This window comes from Lissotriton helveticus, chromosome 5_1 (assembly GCF_964261635.1).
Source record: "Lissotriton helveticus chromosome 5_1, aLisHel1.1, whole genome shotgun sequence".
NCBI classification, from domain to species: domain Eukaryota; kingdom Metazoa; phylum Chordata; class Amphibia; order Caudata; family Salamandridae; genus Lissotriton; species Lissotriton helveticus.
The window spans coordinates 910,460,745-910,481,396 of NC_136065.1; the positions used below are offsets into that span (position 1 = coordinate 910,460,745).

The following is a 20,652-nucleotide window of genomic DNA, read 5'->3' on the forward strand; positions in this document are numbered from 1 at the left end:
TGGGCAGCTGCTAGAGAGAAGGGGTTGTTGTGTTGCCACCTAGAATGGTCCCTAACGGGTATCACCCATGCTGTTACTGTTGTTGTAATGGGGATTGTTCTTATCCCTGGTTGTTGAGGGGAATGGGGAGGGAAGGGGTGGGAACTAGCACTGGCGGGTTGGGGTTGCCTCTGTGGGAGGAGGGGTGGAGAGCTTGGGGGAATGTTTGGTTGATTCATGTCTTGTATGAAGTTCTGATACACGAGCAAAATGCCACAGTCCACTTTCAGAGGGCAACGAATTGGATTATGCCTCTTTTCGATTTGCGATTGGGGGGCTCACACTACACGTTATTGCAGCTTAGCTTGCTACACCAGTATGGGCGCAAGACCAGATACTCGTTGTAATTTCCTATCCTGGAATGTGCGGGGGCTGAAAGATGCGCGTAAATGTAGACAATTGTTGGCCTATTGGGACAGGCATGATGTACAAGTGATTATGTTGCAGGAGACTCATATTCCCCCAACTACAGCCCCTACATTTGGTGCGAAATGGGCGGGAGTGAGGGCTTTCTCAAGTTTCTCCTCATATGCTAGAGGTACTGCCATTCTTATTCACCGAAATCTCCCATTCACGTTACAGGGGCAACAAAGTGATAAAGACGGTAGATTTGTCATTGTCTGGGGGAGGTTGGGAGGGGAAACGGTCACTATTGCCAACTGCTATGCACCCAATGTTGACGACCCTCATTTTTTCCACCGCCTCTGGGGGGGTATATTGGATATAGGCTCCAAATACATGGTGTGGGGCGGGGACTTCAACGTGGCCTTACACCCGAGAGTGGACAGAGCAGATGGCTGTTCCACATACCATACTAAAGCGAGGGAGGCCCTTGAAGGGATAGTTGATGAGGGGGGGCTGATCGATAGTTGGAGGCACTTACACCCTGATTTGCTGGAGGGCACACACTTTACCTCCTACACGGGCACGTGGGCACGGCTAGACTACATCTTTGTGTCCCGGGGTTTGGCCCCGAACATTCTTGCCACTCGGCATTTACCTAGAACACACTCTGATCACTGCCCCGTTTTCCTGTCTTTGGATATACCTGGCTTTCACAAACCCCGACCACCCTGGCGGCTCCATCCCAGCATCCTGATTGACACTGTCTTCTGCGAAGAACTTAGAACTGACATAGCAGATTTCTTCCCCCGTAACAAAGACACGGTGGATAGTGTGGAAATAGTGTGGGAAGCTTTTAAGGTCACGGTGCGAGGGTGGTGTATAGCCAAGAGCTCAGGGGTGCTCAAAGATATACAACGAACGCTGCATAGATTGGAAGAAGAGCTTCGAACTTTAGAAACTCGTATGGTACAGGGGTTAGATGGGGAGACGCACAGTGAGTTCAGAGCGAAACTATCAGAGTACGAAGCGGAAGCACAGAGGGAAGTACACTTTAAGGGAAAACACTGGCGTGCCCGTGCTTATAATGAGGGAGGGAGACCGGGTAAGGCGTTAGCTATGGCTGTGAGGCTGGAGCGAGGTTCGAACACTATTTTGGAGTTAACTGCAGCGGATGGGACGGTACACAGAGACAACGATGGCATACTCAACACACTCCAGGCACACTATGAACAGTTGTACACCTCGCGGGCAGCTGGGGAATTTGACCTGGACGGATATCTGGGGGATATAGCACTTTGCTGGATTAGCGATGTCCACCGACGGTTTCTGGGGGCGCCACTCGAGTTGGAAGAGATACGAGATGCCATCATGTCCCTGAGCAACGGGAAGGCGCCGGGTCATGATGGTCTCCCCGCGGAATTTTATAAATGCTACGTGGAGATTATGGCTCCGGTGCTACGTGAAGTCTTCAATGATGCCATGGAAGTAGGGGTACTCCCGAGATCGATGCGAGAAGTCATTATTACTTCTTTGCTTAAACCTGGGAAGATTGCCACCCAATGCGACTCATATCGCCCTTTATCTTTATTGAACTGCGATGCCAAAATTCTTGCGAAGATCCTTGCGACCAGGCTTTCCTTACTTATGACCACGATTATCTTACCAGATCAGTCCGGCTTTGTCCCCACGAGATCCACGTCACATAACCTCCGCACGGTATTCTCCCTCATTCAAACTGTTCATCCGGAGATTCCCCTTGCTGGGGTTTTTTTGGATGCCTCAAAGGCATTCGACTCTGTGGAATGGGGATTTCTATTCACAATCCTGCGGAAGATGGGATTCCCCCCGGTTTTTGTGGCCTGGGTACGGTTGCTCTATACCTCTCCAATGGCGAGAGTATTTGCGAATGGACAACTTACTGCCGCCTTCGCGATCACGAGAGGGACTCGACAGGGATGCCCCCTTTCCCCGTTACTTTTCGCGATGGCCATTGAACCACTGGCCTGTCGCATCCGACAGCTCCACAAGCCCAGCGCCTTCAATTGTTTTCAGCGCCAACTCTCAATATCATTGTATGCCGATGATGTCACACTTTACGTTAAGGACCCCCAGGCTAATCTCAACTCGCTGTTGCGGGAATTTGTTACCTTTGGATGCCTTTCAGGTGTCTCTATCAACTGGAGCAAATCCCAGCTCTTCCCGCTGACACCGGCGGTTACCGAATTCCCACTAGATTACCCGCTCGAGTGGTGCACTTCGGAACTCCGCTACCTGGGGATCCAGATCTCCAGAGACAAAGAGGAGACATTGCGAATGAATTACGGAGTAGCCATCTCCAAATTGGCGGACTCGGTGACACGGTGGATTAAACTGCCCTTGTCTATGGCGGCGAGAATCTCCCTAGTCAAGATGGTGGTACTACCGCGATTCTTGTATATGTTCCTCAATATTCCCTATCACCCTGGCGCATTTTTTTTTAAAACCTTACGCTCGGAGCTTATCCGACTGGTGTGGGGGGGGAGGCAGGCTAGGCTCCGCTGGGCAATCTTGACACAACCCTATGGAGCAGGGGGCTTCGATGTCCCAGACTTCGAAACATACTACTTAAGTGCACAGGCCCACTACCTCTATCATTGGCTACGCCCAACTGCTTTCATGCCACAGGTGGCAGCGGAGGACTGGATTGCGCACCCGCTGCCACTGGAGGGAGTGGTGCATGCCCCCACAGCCACGCTGGAGATGCATTCCAACACTGTGTCCTGTACAATAGAGGCGTGGCGCAAGATAGGGGCGAGATTACGAACCCCATTGCTGTATTCGACTCGTATGCCACTATCCTACCACCCACAGGTGACTCTCTTGCGGGAGGTAGGATTCCGCCGAATGTGCAAGAGGTTGGGGGTTGGGGTGTGGGGGGACCTGTTCCGAGATGGGAAGTTCCGATCTCGAGATGACTTCTTTGGAGATGGCGAACATACCCCACTGGAACTCTTCTACTACTTACGACTCAGAGAAGGCCTGAAAGCCTTATTACCTGATTATCCTCATGAACCCCCCAGCTTAGCCCCTCTCACTGTGGTGTTGAGCAGCCCTGATGGCGCACACCTGGTTTCTAAATTGTACAAATGCATTCGGGAGGAATTACCAGTAGTAACTAGTGCGGCTAGAGGGCACTGGGCAGGTGATTTCGGGAGGGAAATCACTGATGCCCAATGGCGGTACTGCTGCGAATTGTCAGGAGAGGTGATGTCTAGCTGCCGCTTTAAAATCATCCATTATAAATTCCTCCATAGGGTGTACTACACACCGGCTCGGAAATTCCGGTTCGGGCTTGCCGATTCAGACAGATGTGAGAGATGTGGTCGGGAAGGAGCGGACTTCTTCCATCTATCATGGACCTGCCCGCAAGTACAGGACTACTGGACACTGGTCTGTGAGGGCCTGTCCCACATGATAGGTACTGCATTAACCCCGGACCCGATGTTATTCCTTCTGGGCCATACAGCGCAGATAGCAAGGACGGTTCGGAAGTTCACTAATGTAGCGCTACTGTTGGCTCGGAGACACTTGGCATGTAGATGGGGCCGAGGTCGTGCTCCTAAGTTTAAGGCTTGGCTGCATGATATGATATACTGTCAGGAACAGTACCATGTGTTTTCAGAACTGGTACCATTGCGCTCGAGACCAGCGGACATTTGGGGTCCCCTGCAGGCCTACCTTATCGCTGACACATCACAGGGGGCGGAAGACGCTGAAAATATTGCCACAACACATGCACAGACTATTTGAATTACCTATTTTCATTTCACACCGTTTGGCCTGGGCAGGGAAAAATCTATTGGAGGCCTGTTACAGTGTTTGGGATGTACCCGATATCGAATCCTCTCTCCAAAAAAAAGCTATATATTTCTTGTTTGCTGCATTGCCTTTGAAATGTTGGTAGCATGTCTTGCATCAATGTTCTCCCTCCACAGGTACTGTTTGGCGCCACTGCATGGACTTGGCCTCCCTGCCTACTCTGCTTTTTCTACCTACCTGCATCCCAGCCTCTGATGGAACTGCATTGTTCTTTCACTAATATGAAATGCCTCTATCCCCCTACATTCCAGACTACGGCTGTATTCTCCTGACTCTGTTCTGTCCTATTACGCATGCGTGATTGTATATTATCCTCCTTTACCCCCCTCAGGTACTGGTTTGAGATTAATGTCTTTTATCTTGTGTGTATTAGCTATTGATTGAACTTCGCTACACTCCCTGGATATGGGAGTTCACTGCCTCGTAATGCCCTGCTACAGGTGTATCGCTGCCGGCCTTGTATGGTTGTAGGCGCACTGCCGTGTATGAATGCTTGGATGTTAATAAAAGTTTATAATCCAAAAAAAAAAAAAAAAAAAAGATATATATATATATATATTACCTACTGGCGGTCGCCAGTAGGTATATATAGTTAGGATTTTTTCTCTATGGGTTTTTTGAAAATTCTATGTCTAATAACTTTGGCGTTTGTGGACGGAATTGGCTGAAATTTTCAGGAAAATGGCACATTTTGTTTCTGAGCAGCCCTTGAAAATTTGGGGGGGGTTCGTCAAGGGGGGGCCGAGAAAAAAGGGGGTCCCAAAACGTGTTTTTAACATTGAGTTTTCCATAGGGCGGTTGGCCTCACTTTTAGCCCGAACGGCTGAATGGATTTGCACGAAACTTGGCAAAATTGTAGGGACTGGTAGCCCGATGTGCCTTTTGTAGGTCTCAATATATGTGCTCCAGTGGATTTTGAGAAATTAACGTTTAAAAAAAGATATATATCTGTAACAGCGGACCTGGCAGCGTCCCAGGACGCGTACTTTACGCGCAACGGAGCTTTGTGAAGCGAAGCTGATTGGTTCTCCGGCGTCTGTCAACATTCCAAACAGTCCGTAGCGGCCGCCATCTTGTCTCTCGGTAGGATCGAGAGACAAGAGGAGGCCAAAGCGAAGGGGCAAATGACCATAAGGGGGCATAGTACATTGTCGCTCACCCCCTAGGTTTGATGTGGAGGTTTTAAAAGGGCCCCGCGGGGCAAAAAAAATAAAAAATAATAATAATCGAACAGCTGAATGGATTTGCACGAAACTTGGCAAAATTGTAGGGACTGGTAGCCCGATGTGCCTTTGCTAGATCTCAATATATGTGCTCCAGTGGATTTTGAGAAATTAACGTTCAAAAAAAGATATATATCTGTAACAGCGCACCGCTTCGCGTACTTTTCGCGTTACGGAGCTTTGCGAAGCGAAGCTGATTGGCTCTCCGGTGTCTGTAAACATTCCAAACAGTCCGTAGCGGCCGCCATCTTGTCTCTCGGTAGGATCGAACAGCTGAATGGATTTGCACGAAACTTGGCAAAATTGTAGGGACTGGTAGCCCGATGTGCCTTTGCTAGGTCTCAATATATGTGCTTCAGTGCATTTTGAGAAATTAACGTTCAGAAACAAGATATATATCTGTAACAGCGCTCCGCTTCGCGGAGATAAAATTATATGTGTATTACCTAGCTGTTGCTAACACCAGTTAGCGACGGCTAGTAGAATATAGCGACCATCTTGGGCCCCACTTTGCATGTGAGTGATATTTATCACTAATGACATGCAAAGTGGGCATGCCAAGATGTTAGCGACTGGAAACAGTCGCTAACATCGCTATCTCCTATTATCAACTTTTGGAAATATTCGAGATAAGCGCGAATATCTCCAAAAGCTACCACCTGCCCTGAGCAGTTCTTAGCCATGTTATCCAATGGGAGGTGGATAACATGGCTAAGAGCATTAGCTCGGTAATGCATGAATATCGCTGAGTTTTCAGCGATATTAATGCATTGCGGTCGTTTTTTATCGTATTTCCGATAAACCTTGATAATAGCAAGGTTTATCTGCGATAATTTCTGACGGTAAAAAAATCGTTGCTAAGCATCGTTAGGGATAAATATCGCTTAACTTTGGTAATATGCCCCAACGTCTGTTAACGTTCGATTCGAAGGAAATCAGGAAGTGTTGAAAAACATTGTCTGCGCCATCTTGTCTTTTTTCAAATGCCACACTTTTGTCGTGCACGGCAGCCATTTTAGATGCCTTGACCAGACCCACTCTGTGCACGCTGTCGATCCTTAGCATGGCTCCCCACCCTCGCAAGCATCTCCCCCAGGCAGTGGTCACCCCCGCTCTCTGTCTTATGCATGGGTAATAAACCTCCCCCCATCTGCGCTGCTCTTCCCTGAGAATCACACCCTGTGCCCGCCCGACACCTCCCTTTCGCCCTATTCACTACCGCACCCTCTGACACTCCTTTTCCTCTGTGTCCGATTGTCCAGGCTGGTCCTAGGGTATCAGCTAGCCCTGCAGATGTAGTTTATGGCCACAGCTGTAAAGAATCACCCCTCTTCAAAGGAGTTATAGTAGATCAAGGCCCACACTCGATGAGATCCGTCACAGCAGAAGCGTTGCTATTATCTGAAAACCATCCTGTATTGTGATTGGGGAGGGGACTGAGCCTGAAGCGGAAGATTCCAGGGATGACTCTTTGTACATCAAAGTTTTTACAATTATGTGTCACATAAAAAATATATAGCACTCCGACAAAGTAGTAAGATTATAAAACTTTAATAATTTATAAATATATACAAGAAAACAAAAATAGTAATAACATATAAACATTTTTAGGGAAAAACAACGAAGTAGCGGTCGGCTGTGCGAATAGTCCCAACGCAGCACAACGTCCAGATTTCCGGCGTGGGGCGTCGCGGGGGGTGGGTCATCAGTAGCAAACTGTTGTGCGAATAGTTCCAAGGCAGCAGAACGCGCTGAAATCTAGATGACACGAAAGTGATGTCTAGTAAGTTGCCACCCAGCAAATAACGGCATGGGGCGTCGCGGGGGGTGGGTCATCAGTAGCAAACTGTTGCGCGAATAGTTCCAAGGCAGCAGAACGATGGCACCAAGGTGATGTCCAGTAAGTTGCCGCACTGGTTTTGGTATCCTACAATGCTGCTCCGAATAACGGCGTGGGGCGCCCCGGGGGAGGCGGCGTGAACGGGCCTCTCCAGGTGGAGTGTCATCTGTTGTAGTGGGGCGCCCCTTTACCGTTTCAGTTGCCATTCCGTCCGTTTTTGGTCCACTGTGTCAAAAGCCGCAATTCAGCTGAGTTGCGCCCACTCTTGCGGTGCAGCGATAGGCGGCTGTCACAGGACTCTCAAAATGGCGGCAGGCTGTTTCCTTTTTGGGCCTGGTCCACTGAAATGGCCCTGGGACACCTTGGAAATCGGACGCTTGTCTGCTAGGTCTTGGACCCCATTCTCGAAAGCGTCCCCTCCGCCTTGAGAATTCATCAAAAGTTTTGGGGGCTCCGACTCCTGCAGGCTTCTGGTGGGGAGCGGCTGCCATGATTGCTCGCGGAATGACCACGACTGAGCTACGAGATGGTGGTGCTCTCATGCTGACGCCAGCTTCAGTCTGAAACATCCAGAAACAAGGTGGGGCTTTCATCGTTTGGGAAAAAAAAAAGTTTTCATCCAATGAAAAGTGTTGTTTTTAGGTCACATGATCAAGCCTTCCATCATTAGGAAACCAAAAGTAAAATGAACCAATGAAAAGTTTTATAAACAAGTCACATGACCTGTTATGCGGCATAGGGTGTAAAATGCGGAGAAAATACGTTGGCACGTGAGGCGGCGTCAGTAGCGGACCGATGTGCGAATAGGCCGAAGGCAACACAACGCGCCAAGATCCGGATGGCACCGAGGTGGTGCCCAGCAAGTTGCAGCACTGGTGTGGCCATCCTACAATGCTGAAAGTCGGCGTGGGGCGCCCCGTTGGCACGTGAGGCGGCGTCAGTAGCGGACCGATGTGCGAATAGGCCGAAGGCAACACAACGCGCCAAGATCCGGATGGCACCGAGGTGGTGTCCAGCAAGTTGCAGCACTGGTGTGGCCATCCTACAATGCTGAAAGTCGGCGTGGGGCGCCCCGTTGGCACGTGAGGCGGCGTCAGTAGCGGACCGATGTGCGAATAGGCCGAAGGCAACACAACGCGCCAAGATCCGGATGGCACCGAGGTGGTGTCCAGCAAGTTGCAGCACTGGTGTGGCCATCCTACAATGTTGAAAGTCGGCGTGGGGCGCCCCGTTGGCCTGTGAGTTTGCGTCAGTAGCGGACCGATGTGCGAATAGGCCGAAGGCAGCACAACGCGCCAAGATCCGGATGGCACCGAGGTGGTGTCTAGTAAGTTGCCGCACTGGTGTGGCCATCCAACAATGCTGAAAGTCGGCGTGGGGCGCCCCGTTGGCCTGTGAGTTTGCGTCAGTAGCGGACCGATGTGCGAATAGGCCGAAGGCAGCACAACGCGCCAAGATCCGGATGGCACCGAGGTGGTGTGTAGTAAGTTGCCGCACTGGTGTGGCCATCCAACAATGCTGAAAGTCGGCGTGGGGCGCCCCGTTGGCCTGTGAGTTTGCGTCAGTAGCGGACCGATGTGCGAATAGGCCGAAGGCAGCACAACGCGCCAAGATCCGGATGGCACCGAGGTGGTGTCTAGTAAGTTGCCGCACTGGTGTGGCCATCCTACAATGCTGAAAGTCGGCGTGGGGCGCCCCGTTGGACTGTGAGATGGCGTCAGTAGCGGACCGATGTGTGAATGGGGCCGAAGGCAGCGCAACAATATTTTCGGAATAGAAGACACCACTAGGCGCTGAGATTCCAAGATCCGGATGGCACCGAGGTGGTGTGTAGCAAGTTGCCGCACTGGTGTGGCCAACCTACAATGCTGAAAGTCGGCGTGGGGCGCCCCGTTGGCCTGTGAGTTTGCGTCAGTAGCGGACCGATGTGCGAATAGGCCGAAGGCAGCACAACGCGCCAAGATCCGGATGGCACCGAGGTGGTGTCTAGTAAGTTGTCGCACTTCTGTGGCCATCCTACAATGTTGAAAGTCGGCGTGGGGCGCCCCGTTGGCCTGTGAGATGGCGTCAGTAGCGATCCGATGTGCGAATGGGGCCAAAGGCAGCGCAACAATATTTTCTGATTTGAAGACACCACAAGGCGCTGAGATGCCAAGATCCGGATGGCACCGAGGTGGTGTCTAGCAAGTTGTGGCACTGGTGTGGCCATCGTACAATGGTAAAAGTCGGCGTGGGGCGCCCTGTTGGCCTGTGAGATGGTGTCAGTAGCGGACTGATGTGTGAATGGGGCCAAAGGCAGCGCAACAATATTTTCTACAATATTTTCGGAGTAGAAGACACCACAAGGCGCTGAGATGCCAAGATCCGGATGGCACCGAGGTGATGTCTAAGTTGCGGACCGATGTGCGAATGGGGCCAAAGGTAGCGTAACAAGATTTTCTGTATGGAAGATACCACTAGGCGTTGAGATGCCAAGATTCGGATGGCACCGAGGTGATGTCTAGCAAGTTGTGCCACTGGTGTGGCCATCGTACAATGGTAAAAGTCGGCGTGGGGCGCCCTATTGGCCTGTGAGATGGTGTCAGTAGCGGACTGATGTGCGAATGGGGCCAAAGGCAGCGCAACAATATTTTCTGACTGACACCACAAGGCGCTGAGATGCCAAGATCCGGATGGCACCGAGGTGATGTCTAAGTTGCGGACTGATGTGCGAATGGGGCCAAAGGCAGCGTAACAATATTTTCTGTATGGAAGATACCACTAGGCGTTGAGATGCCAAGATTCGGATGGCACCGAGGTGATGTCTAGCAAGTTGGTGTGGTCATCCTACAATGCTGAAACTCGGCGTGGGTCACCCCATTAGCCTGTGAGATGGCGTCAGTAGCGGACCGATGTGCGAATAGGCCGAAGGCAGCACAACGCGCCAAGATCCGGATGTCACCGTGGTGGTTTCATAGTTGAGAGGCACTTCATCTGCAGTGGGGCGCCGAGATCCGGATGGCACCGAGGTGATGTCTAGCAAGTTGCTGTACTGATGTGGTCATCCTACAATGCTGAAATGTAGTGGGGCGCCCATTTACCGTTTCAGTTGCCATTCAGCTGAGTTTCGGCTGCTCTTGATGCTACAGCGACAGGCGGCTGCAAGAGGACTCTCAAAATGGCGGCCTGTTCTTTGGATTTGGGCCTGGTCCACTAAAATGGCCCTGGGACACCTTAGAACTTGGACGCTCGATTTTTTTTTCCTTTCCTGTACATGGAAAAAAAGGTAAATGCCCGGTACGTTACACGCTTCATCTGCCACGATGAACTCTCCAGAGGAACCGAAAAAAAATATAGTTGTGGTAACTATACCATGCATCGTCATATGGAGAGGTGGCACCAATTAATTATAGTGCTGCATAAAAGAGAGATTTGGAGGAGAACCCCTGACCTGCTAGTACATTCATCAAAGAAGTGGCACTGAGAGCTTCAGAGGCAAGGGAAACGGTCCCAAATATTTAGAAGAACTTTGGAAAGATTAAAATGACATGTTTAGATTGTGGTAAATTAATTTCATGTGGACAGATGAGTGTTACTCTAATAAATACAGCATATGAACATCATCATAGTCGATGGTTGGTAGAGACATTTTGACTATATCCTGGACCTGCCCGTCCTCGCCCAAAATGGCGCCGGAATAAATGGGACTCGTAACTCCTTGTTGTGTACTGGTTGCAGAACCTTGAAATCACGAGATACGTATGCAGTTTTGAAGCACATGGCGGGCGGGGACGAGAATTGATTGAATATTTCGACATCCCTATTGATATTAAGTTCTGATGTGTTATTGATTACTGTACTGTTGAAAGTTCGAATTAACGTCACCCATGGTACTTGCCCGCAAATGTATATCTAGATAATTTTATTGTAACTGGCCCTGTCGTATTTTAATTATAAAATGTACGTCCACCGATTCCGTAACTGTTAGACACCTTAGTTCTTGCAACCTAATGGCCCGCCCGTTACGTTCCTCTACAGTGTAAATGTCTATTCATCATATACGATTACAGTTTGCTCCGTGGCAGGCCCACATGGTTATAGGCTCGTATTTGTATAATGAAATTTTCACAATAAAGGTTTTTAAAAGAAAACATGGTAGTAGTATATACATTGGTAAAGTTTTTAATAATAGTCACTGTTTTAGAATCATTAAAAGGCAAGTGAAATAAAGCAGACCAATTACATGAAGGGTAAAAGGTATAATACGAAGGAACGCAGTAAAGATAAATGGTCAAGGGCTGTTGTGTTTTCTATTCCTGCAACATAAAGTGATCGATAAGAATCTCATATTCAGGCGTATCGGCGACTAAGACAGCAGGTCGACCCTCTTTTGCTCAACGGCTCCGTCATGGGACGAAGAAACGCTCTTTTTCTCGAAAAAAGAATATATTTTACTTGCAGGACAGTTGTAAAATTTCCGGGAAAGTACATTAGCCTGGAACATTATAACATATATTTAAGAAAAAATAATGTTCGGAAGTAATTAAAAGCGTAATTTTTAGGTGATATGACCAAGGCTTTCATCATTAGAATAAGAAAAGTAAAATGAACCAATGAAAAGTTTTATTAACAAGTCACATGACTTGTTATGCTTACGTTACGCGCTGCGCGCCCCGGATGACTTCCGGATGCGCTAACGCGGCGCGTCATATGACGCATTACGCGACAACGCAGGTCCAGAATATAGTCAAAATGTCTCCACCAACCAGCGGTCGAAACACAACCCCTTTCAGCAGGCTAAATAGTTCTGTTAAATGACAACAGAAGGGACAGGCAACAAGAACCATCAGTCAAAGAGGGGAGGGCTAGTTCTTCTCTACCGGGTTACATTGGGGCGCTACCGGAACTGATCGAATTGGTAGTCTACAGTGTTTCTGGATGTTTCAGACTGAAGCTGGGGTTAGCATGAGAGCAGCACCATTTCGTAGCTCCGTCGTGGCCATTCCGCAACCAATCATGGCAGTCGCTCTTTATCGTTATTTTGGGCGGGGTGGGTGGCGGAGCCGAGCTGTTTTGCAGCCATCATTGTGTGGAGTTCAGTTCATCTCACTAGTTTTGTATTTGTCATGAGGGGTTGTTCCTAATGTTTCTATTTTAGCGAGGTCAAAAAGAGATCCCATTAGTGGCCTACTGATTTTGCTCGATTCCTTTTCTTTTTTTTTACACGATTTTTCGTTATCTGCAAAGACTAAACAGAGTATTGCGACTCTGTGTTTGTTTGTAAATAGAGAATGAACCAAAGAGAACTAATTCTAAAACAGTAAATACTTGGATAACAATCAATCAAATGGAGAGAGAAGCAGGCACGACGGATTACAACGGGGGCAAAGGCCTGCGTTAACTACCTTTCACTATCTGCAAAGAGAGAGTACTCCTAATAGAAATGAGGGGGGGGGGCACCATTCAAAGCAGATCAGTGTGCATAAACACGAAAATGTTTTCACTTACCACGTACTTGACATTCGACAGCTTATGATATTTGCTATTAAAAAACCATTGAAATTCACTGAAAAAACCATAGGTTATAGACCATATATAGTTAGGAATTAGCATTTACAAAACCTTGAAAATTCACTGAAAAAACCATAGGTTATAGACCATATATAGTTAGGAATTAGCATTTAAAAAACCTTATTTTACTCACACAAAACCATTGAAATTCCATATATAGTTAGTTGCACTAACTATATATCGCGCACCCGCAATCCACTGCTGATCATGTCTGAAAGAGGGGCAGCAAGAGGATCCACAGCCTTTGCTGTGCACCATGCCACAAATCTGTTCCACCTGCAGGCGTATACCGACTTTGTGGAGGGACGCCTGGCTGCCAGAATGACGTTACAGACTTCAGGAGGCAAGTCAAATGGCCTCAACTGTCGCCGCTCAATCTCCAAGCATGGAGGTGGAGACTGGACAGGTTCGGGTGGAGGACCCTGCTGCTGCGACAGAAGGTCCTCCTGAAGAGGCAGACGAACCGGGGGATCGACTGACATACTGAGTAGCTCGGGATACCAGTACCTTCGAGCCCAGTCCGGAGCCACAAGGATGACTTGGGCCCGGTCGCGCCTGATCTTCTTCAGCACTCTGGGCAGAAGTGGTATAGGCGGAAAGGCGTACAACAGACCGCAACTCCACTCGCGACGAAAAGCGTCTCCGAGCGAGTGCCGCCTTGGAAATTCCAACGCGCAAAACTGATGACATTGCGCGTTCTCTTCGGTGGCGAATAGATCTAACCAAGGCTCTCCCCATTGCTGAAAGAGGCCTTGCGCCACGTCCGAGTTCAGACGCCATTCGTGATCCATCATGCACCTGCGGCTGGGTTCGTCCGCCCTGGCGTTCAGAGAACCTGCCAGGTGTTGAACCACCAGGGTCACGCCCTGATGTTCCAGCCATTGCCAAAGGCGCAGAGCCTCCTGGCAAAGGGTCCACGACCCCACCCCGCCCTGTTTGTTGCAGTACCACATGGCGGTGGTGTTGTCCGTGAACACCAGCACTACACTCCCCCGGACAGAGGGGAGGAATGCCTTCAGTGCTAGACGAATCGCCCGAAGCTCCAACATGTTGATGTGGAGTCGAGTCTCCGCCAGAGACCAGAGGCCTCTGATCTCCGCCTCTCCCATGTGGCCTCCCCAGCCCTGGAGGGACGCGTCCGTCACAACTACGTGCTCCGGTTGGGGAAGGGAGAGGGATCTGCCGCAGACCCAATCGCGGTCCGTGAGCCACCACTGCAACTGTCTCGCAGTGCCCTCCGAGATCAGGACATGGTCGGATAGGTTGCCTTGATGCTGGACCCACTGAAACTTCAGGTCCCACTGCAGAGCCCGCATCCGCCATCTGGCGTGATGCACCAGCAGGATGCAGGAGGCCATCAGCCCCAGAAGCCGCAGCGTCAACCTGACCGAAACCCGGGATAACGGCTGAAAGATGGGAATCAGAGCCTGAATATCCCGGACCCGCTGCTCGGGTGGATAAACCCGAAACTGCGCCGAGTCTAGAACCGCTCCGATGAAGAGGAGCTTCTGAGAGGGGCACAGGTGTGACTTTGGCACATTGATCGAGAACCCCAGCTGATGCAGGAGGTCTGCCGTAGTCTGGAGGTGGCTGACGACTGTCTGGGGCGTGCCCGCCTTCAACAGCCAGTCGTCGAGGTAGGGGAAGACTGAAACCCCCAACCTGCGCAGATGAGCTGCGACCACCGCCATCACCTTTGTGAACACCCGTGGGGCGCTAGTAAGGCCGAAGGGGAGCACGGTAAACTGAAAGTGCTCGTGGCCAACCGTGAACCGCAGGTAGCGCCGGCAGGACGGGGATGTGGAAATAAGCGTCCTGCAAGTCCAACGCTACCATCCAGTCTCCTGGATCCAGGGCAGCTAAGACCTGAGCCAGCATCAGCATCTTGAACTTCTCCTTCCGGAGGAAGCCGTTGACGTTCCGTAGGTCCAAGATAGGGCGCAGGCCCCCTTTGCCCTTCTTGGGTACCAGGAAGTAGTGGGAGTAGCAACCACACCCTACTTCTGGCCCAGGAACGCGCTCGATGGCCCCTTTGGCCAAGAGGGCCGTAACTTCATCCTGCAGAAGTCGCAAGTGATCCCCCGATACACGGTGATTCTGCGGTGGCATGGTTGGAGGAGTCGCCTCGAAGGGGAGGGAGTAGCCCCTTCGGACGATCTGCAGCACCCACCTGTCCGACGTGAGAGTGCGCCAGTGGAGGTGGTGATGGCGAACCCTGCCCCCCATTGGCGTCACATGGGCCTGAAAGCACGGACTAGGAGGGTTTTGAGGCGGATGCTGCGGGGGAAGATGTGGACAGACCTCGCCGCTGCCCACGACCGCCTGGACGGCGGTTCCCACGGCCGCCACCGCGTTGGGTATTGCCCTGCGGCACGTGGCTGGCGGCACGTGCGGGCGCACCCCTTCCGTGGCCACGAAAGGAGTGATAGGCAGCCGGTTGCTGGCGTTGGCCCGAGAGGCCTAAGGACGTGGCCGTAGCCCTGGAGTCCTTAAAACGCTCAAGCGCATGGTCTGCCTTGTCGCCAAAGAGGCGACGGCCATCGAACGGCATGTCCATGAGCGTGCTCTGGACATCTGCCGAGAAGTTGGCGGATCTCAGCCAGGCGTGGCGTCTGACCGCCACCGTCGTTGCCATCGCTCTACCCAGCGAGTCAGTGGTATCCAGCCCACACCGGATGGAATACTTGGCTGCATCCCGGCCCTCCACAAGGGCTTGGCCGAGTTTGGCCCGTACCTCCAACGGACACTCTGGCAGCACTTCCGCGACCTTATCTCACACAGAGTGGGTGTAACGTCCCAAGAGGCAGGCGGTGTTGGAAGACCGCAGGCCCAAACTAATGGATGAGAAGATCTTCTTCCCATACTGGTCATACCTTTTGGATTCCCGATCCGGCGGGGCCGACGGGAATGCGGTTTGGGAATTGGAGGCCTGGATGACCAGGCTCTCGGGGGTAGGGTGGGAGGACAGAAAACATGGGTCGCCCGGGGCTGGGCGGTGGCGTCTGGCCACGTTCCTATCTACGGGCGAACCCGTAGCGGGCTTGGACCAAGTGCCCAGAAGAACGTCAGTCAAGGCCTCATTAAAGGGCAGCAGAGGCTCGGCCGAGCTTGACTGCGGTTTAAGGACCTCAGTGAGGAGGTTAGTCCTCACGAACGCGACGGGGAGCTCAAGGTTTAAGGCCTTGGCAGCCCTCATCAGCACCACACTATATGTTGCCCCCTCCTCCGAAGCCACGGTAGGAGGGGAGACAAACCCAGGGTCTGGAGAGGTGTCCAGGCCACTGGCCTCCCCAAGGTCTCCTGTCCAGTCCTCATGAGACTGACACTCCCTGGTCAGAGGGTCCTCAGAACCCTCCCAGTCCTCTCCTTCACCCATCTCCTGAAATTCAGGGTCCTCAACCAATGGGGCCTGTTCATAAAAGTGAAATTCACCCAACGGCGTCTGGAGCGGCGCCCAACGGGGCCGTCCCGACGGCCGAACAGGAACGGAAGTAGAACCGGGGTCGGCGCCGCCCGAGGACGGCGCCGGAGGCGACACCTGAGGGTCCGACGCCGGGGAGGCCGTCAGATCCACCGGCGACGAACCAGATCCCGAAGGAGGACCAGCGGCGTCCTGCGACGCCGGGCCCGAAGGCGCCGGCGGCGTCGGAACAACTGGACCCCTCGGCGCCGGCGGCGTCGGGATAACAGGGACCTGCGGCGCCGGGCCCGAAGGCATCGGCGGCATCGGGGCCGAAGCACCCGACGGCATCGGGGCCGGAGCCGCCGACCCGCTAGGGCTCACAGACGGGTCCGCTGGGCCCGGAGGCGCCGCGGAGCCCGTCGGAGGAGAGAGTTTCCTCGCTCGACCTCCTCCGGCGTCGCGTTGAGCCCAGGGACCGTAGGCTATGGGGCTGGACGCGGCGCCCGCGACTCCGACGGAGCCGCGTCGGGCGGTGTCACCCGAACCCCCGGCCGCATCGCGCGAGCGTCGGGGGGAGTCCGAGGAGCGATGACGCCGCTTGGACTTCTTGTGCCGCTTACCTGACCACGACTTCGACCCGGAGGAGTGCGGCCTACTCTCGGAGCTGTGGTGGCTCCGGGCCCGTGACCTGTCCCTCGACCTCCTATGGGATCGGGACCTCTCACGGCGCGAGGCCGATTGCCGGAATTCGAGGCGCCTACGGGACCGCTCCCGCCTGGCTTTCGAAGAGAGGGCCCGGCAGTCGGAGCAGGCCTTGTCGTCGTGGTCGACGCCCAAACACGACAAACACACACGGTGAGGATCCGTGACCGACATCAGCCGGTCGCAATGCTTGAAGCCGGGCATCCCTATCGGCACCATTTCGGAGTCGAGAGACTTCGAAATAGTAATCAAAAAGGATCAAAAAGTTTAGTCAAAAATGACTAGGGTTACTGCTTTTTCCAGATCTGCGCTTGCTGGCACGGAAAAAAGAAGAACTGACGTCAGCACGCGGAGGCGGCGTCTAAGTACTCCGACGACGTCATCACGGCGCCCACGACGCCGACGACGGACGCGGAGCCGCAGACGACGCCTACCGACGCGCAAGGGTACTGCTACGCAAACATTTCCGGATCCAGTCTGACGCCTGGGGATATTCTAAGGTAAGGAATCTAATACTAACGTGTCTCTTTCAGATATAGATAAATGTAAGTCTTGGTGCCTCCCTAAAAACGGCAGCATTATTGGCTAGAAGATTGGAAACAAGAAGCTGTGTTTAAAAAGATAAACATTGCTCCGCAGTTAATCATTGTTTCACATGCCCCTGACAGTACAGAGTACAGGAGAGCTCAATGAATACCAAGGCCTTATGATCCATAAAATGTGTTGTATAAAATGTTTTCTCAATTGGAAGGCTTCTCCTTAGAGATAAAGAATTGTTGACAATAGGTCGGATTGATTGCAGGTGCTTGAAATATCCTGAAAACAGATACTGTAAGAATTACTAGTACACCACACACAATTCTAATACTTCATATCCAAGCAGTTTACCTCAAGCAATTGGTCTCCATACACCAAGCCTGCCTGCTGAGCAATGCTTGCTGTCATCACTTTGGACACAAAAATGCCACCTGTTTCACCACTCACGATTGAAATCCCTAGTGGTTCAGCACCTTTCTGCACTTTGACATGCCTAGGCTCTTCCATGTATGGCCTGCAAAAGAAAGGTTTTTGATCATTAAGAAAATTGACCTCTGGTACATAAGAGATATTGTGGCTCTGCACCAAAGAAAAGTCATTAATGCATGCTTTGGATCATGATTGTACTTGAGATAACTACCATCTGAACTTGATTGTGGAAACATATGGAATCAATGACTCCTATTCCATATTACTTTCTTAGTGGAGGTAAATTAAAGGAAAATGTTACTTACACTGTAAGCATCAGTTCGTATTGTGTAGTGCAGGAGATTCAAATGCTCTGCATACTTGTACCATCTAGCATTGGACTCTGACGTTTGCAAGTTGTTTTTCTTCTAGGAAAGACTTTCACATCACAGGAAGCATTGGAATTCCACTCTTAGGTAGCAGTGTGCATGGGAACTGCCTTCATGTTAGATTCTTTTTCGCACAACGGGTGAGCGTATTATGGAGTGGCAAGTGAAGGCAGCCTGGGGCATTTGTGCACTGTGAAAAGGAAATTAATTAGTCAAGAAGATTTCTGTAACTAAAGCCACACGTCTCCGGCAAGGAGGCTGGGCATATGTTAATCTATAGCATTCCAGCTAAAAACAGGTGGAAAGGGTAGGTGACATTCTCAGTTCCTAGCATGTGTTACTACAGATATACATGCTCTGCAAACTGTAAAGCTGCACCCCATACTCAGTAACGAATAGCGTGTGGATGATGCAGATGTCTAAAATAAGGTGTTTAAGACTGGCCAACCACTGCTTGCCGTTTGGCTAAGATACACACACAATAGTATAGGTAAAAATGTGTAGGGTTGAACAAGCAGCTGCTTTACATACATCCACTTTCATAATATTGCCAATAAAGGCTATGGTTGCTACTTTTTTGTATGCAGAGTGTGCCCTGGGGACAGCAGGTAGTGCTCTTTTGGCTTAGGGATAGCACGTTTAATGCATTTGTTGTGTGTATGAGGGTATGTTCTATTGCTGATGGACATTTTGTTGTCTGCACTGAAGCTGCTGGAGATAGCAAGTTCCTGTGGCAGGGTTGGGGTGGGGAGAGGGACAACAGGGTGGGGGGGGGGGCGGTAGAGGATTAATTCAAGAAGAAAGGAGGATGCTCTAATGTGGAGTAGGAGGTGTTCTGAGGTGGAGTGGGATGCATTTGATTATCCATCTTGCAAAGCCAACCTTACAAATACGTTGGCCTTTAAACGGTTTGGCTTAGGCTACGACCAGCTAGTCAGCGTCACGAAAGGGCTTGGTCCTGCAGTACATAAGAGCCCGGTAGGGCGTGGAGTGCTCTCTCTCTCTCCTACTGAGTCTTGCTGAGGGAATAAGACCGGGAGCTCTATGGTTAGGCTGATATGAAAGGCAGAAAGCGCTCGGAAGGAAGGAACTTTAAGTTGGTTGTAAGTACGAATCCATCCCTGTGTACCTGAAAGAAGAGTTCCTGCAGCTTGTGAGTGCAGCCTGCCACTCACTGATATGTCTGAGGGATGTCATTGTAAACCTGGAATATAAGAGAGTTGAGGTGTTTGGGAATGCAATATTAGCCAAATCTCTTCCAAATCTATCCTGCTGCATACCAGGCTCGTGCAGTATGCTTGCGGGACTCATACAATATGTCCATGCACTTCTGAGGAAGACACAAGTAGGAGAGGCGCAAAAGCATAAGCAAATTACATCCACAGTACATTTCCATTTTCATTGGTGGAGAACAGGTCTATTATTGGAGTGCTCCAATACTGGAAATAGTGGAATAGGACTTCGGGGTGGAGTTTCCACTTGTGGACTTGTTCATGGATCCTGCTGATGAGCAGGTCTGCCGAGTTGCTGTCCACCCCGAGAAGATACTCTGCTTGGTGGTGTATTTGGTGAAGGACTGCATAATTTGATATTTAGTTTGATATTTGATATTTGTATAGCGCTGAATCACCCATGAGGGTATCTCGGCGCTTCGGACATAGACATCAAAATTCATGAAAAAATTTAGAAGAAGTGGGTCTTTAGCATTTTTCTAAATTGAACCAAGTTCTGTCCTGAGCGTAACGAAGAAGGCAAATCATTCCAGAATCGGGGGGCAAGATAAGAAAAAGACGTTTCTTCAATGTATATGGTCTGTGGGGTGGCTAAATATGTGGCGAATGCTTGGCTCATTAGGTCAAAACTTGTACCCATTGTCTGAATTGTTTTATGTTTTGTTTTATGTACAGTTTATTATGGATTTACTATGGATACTGTATATGTACTTTTATGAAATTTTGTTTCGAATAAAGTATTTTCAAAGAAAAAGATCTGCCACCACTACGAGCTTTTTTGACTCTGGGGACGGTTAGCAAATGCTCACTACTGGATCTAAGATTGCGTAATGCTGTATAAGGGGAGAGTTTATTAGTGAGATACTTGGGGCCCTTGCCATTACAAGCATTATGAATAATGCAGCCTATTTTGAATTTTACCCTTTTCTTTATGGGGAGCCAATGAAGTTGATTGAGCAAAGGTCCGGAGGGTGTTCTGGATGTGACGTTAGTGGTGAGTTGGGCAGCAGTGTTCTGCACAACCTGAAGTTTGTTAATGGCACTTTCATTGGCCGAAAACAACAAAGCATTGCAGTAGTCAAGTCTGCTCAATATCAGGGCCTGTATAAGGGTTTTTTTGGTGGAA

At 50.6% G+C, this 20,652-nt stretch overlaps 1 protein-coding gene across 5 annotated transcripts in view; it reads right to left on the reverse strand.

The window, feature by feature from the left end:
- Positions 1-20,652, reverse strand: part of DLG5 (discs large MAGUK scaffold protein 5) — a 957,981-nt gene that overhangs the window by 365,208 nt on the left and 572,121 nt on the right. For all 5 annotated transcript variants that reach the window (XM_078643375.1, XM_078643374.1, XM_078643372.1 and 2 more), the window contains one exon: positions 17,849-18,011. In XM_078643375.1, coding sequence (XP_078499501.1) covers positions 17,849-18,011 — 163 coding nt within the window. The remainder of the gene's footprint in view (positions 1-17,848; positions 18,012-20,652) is intronic.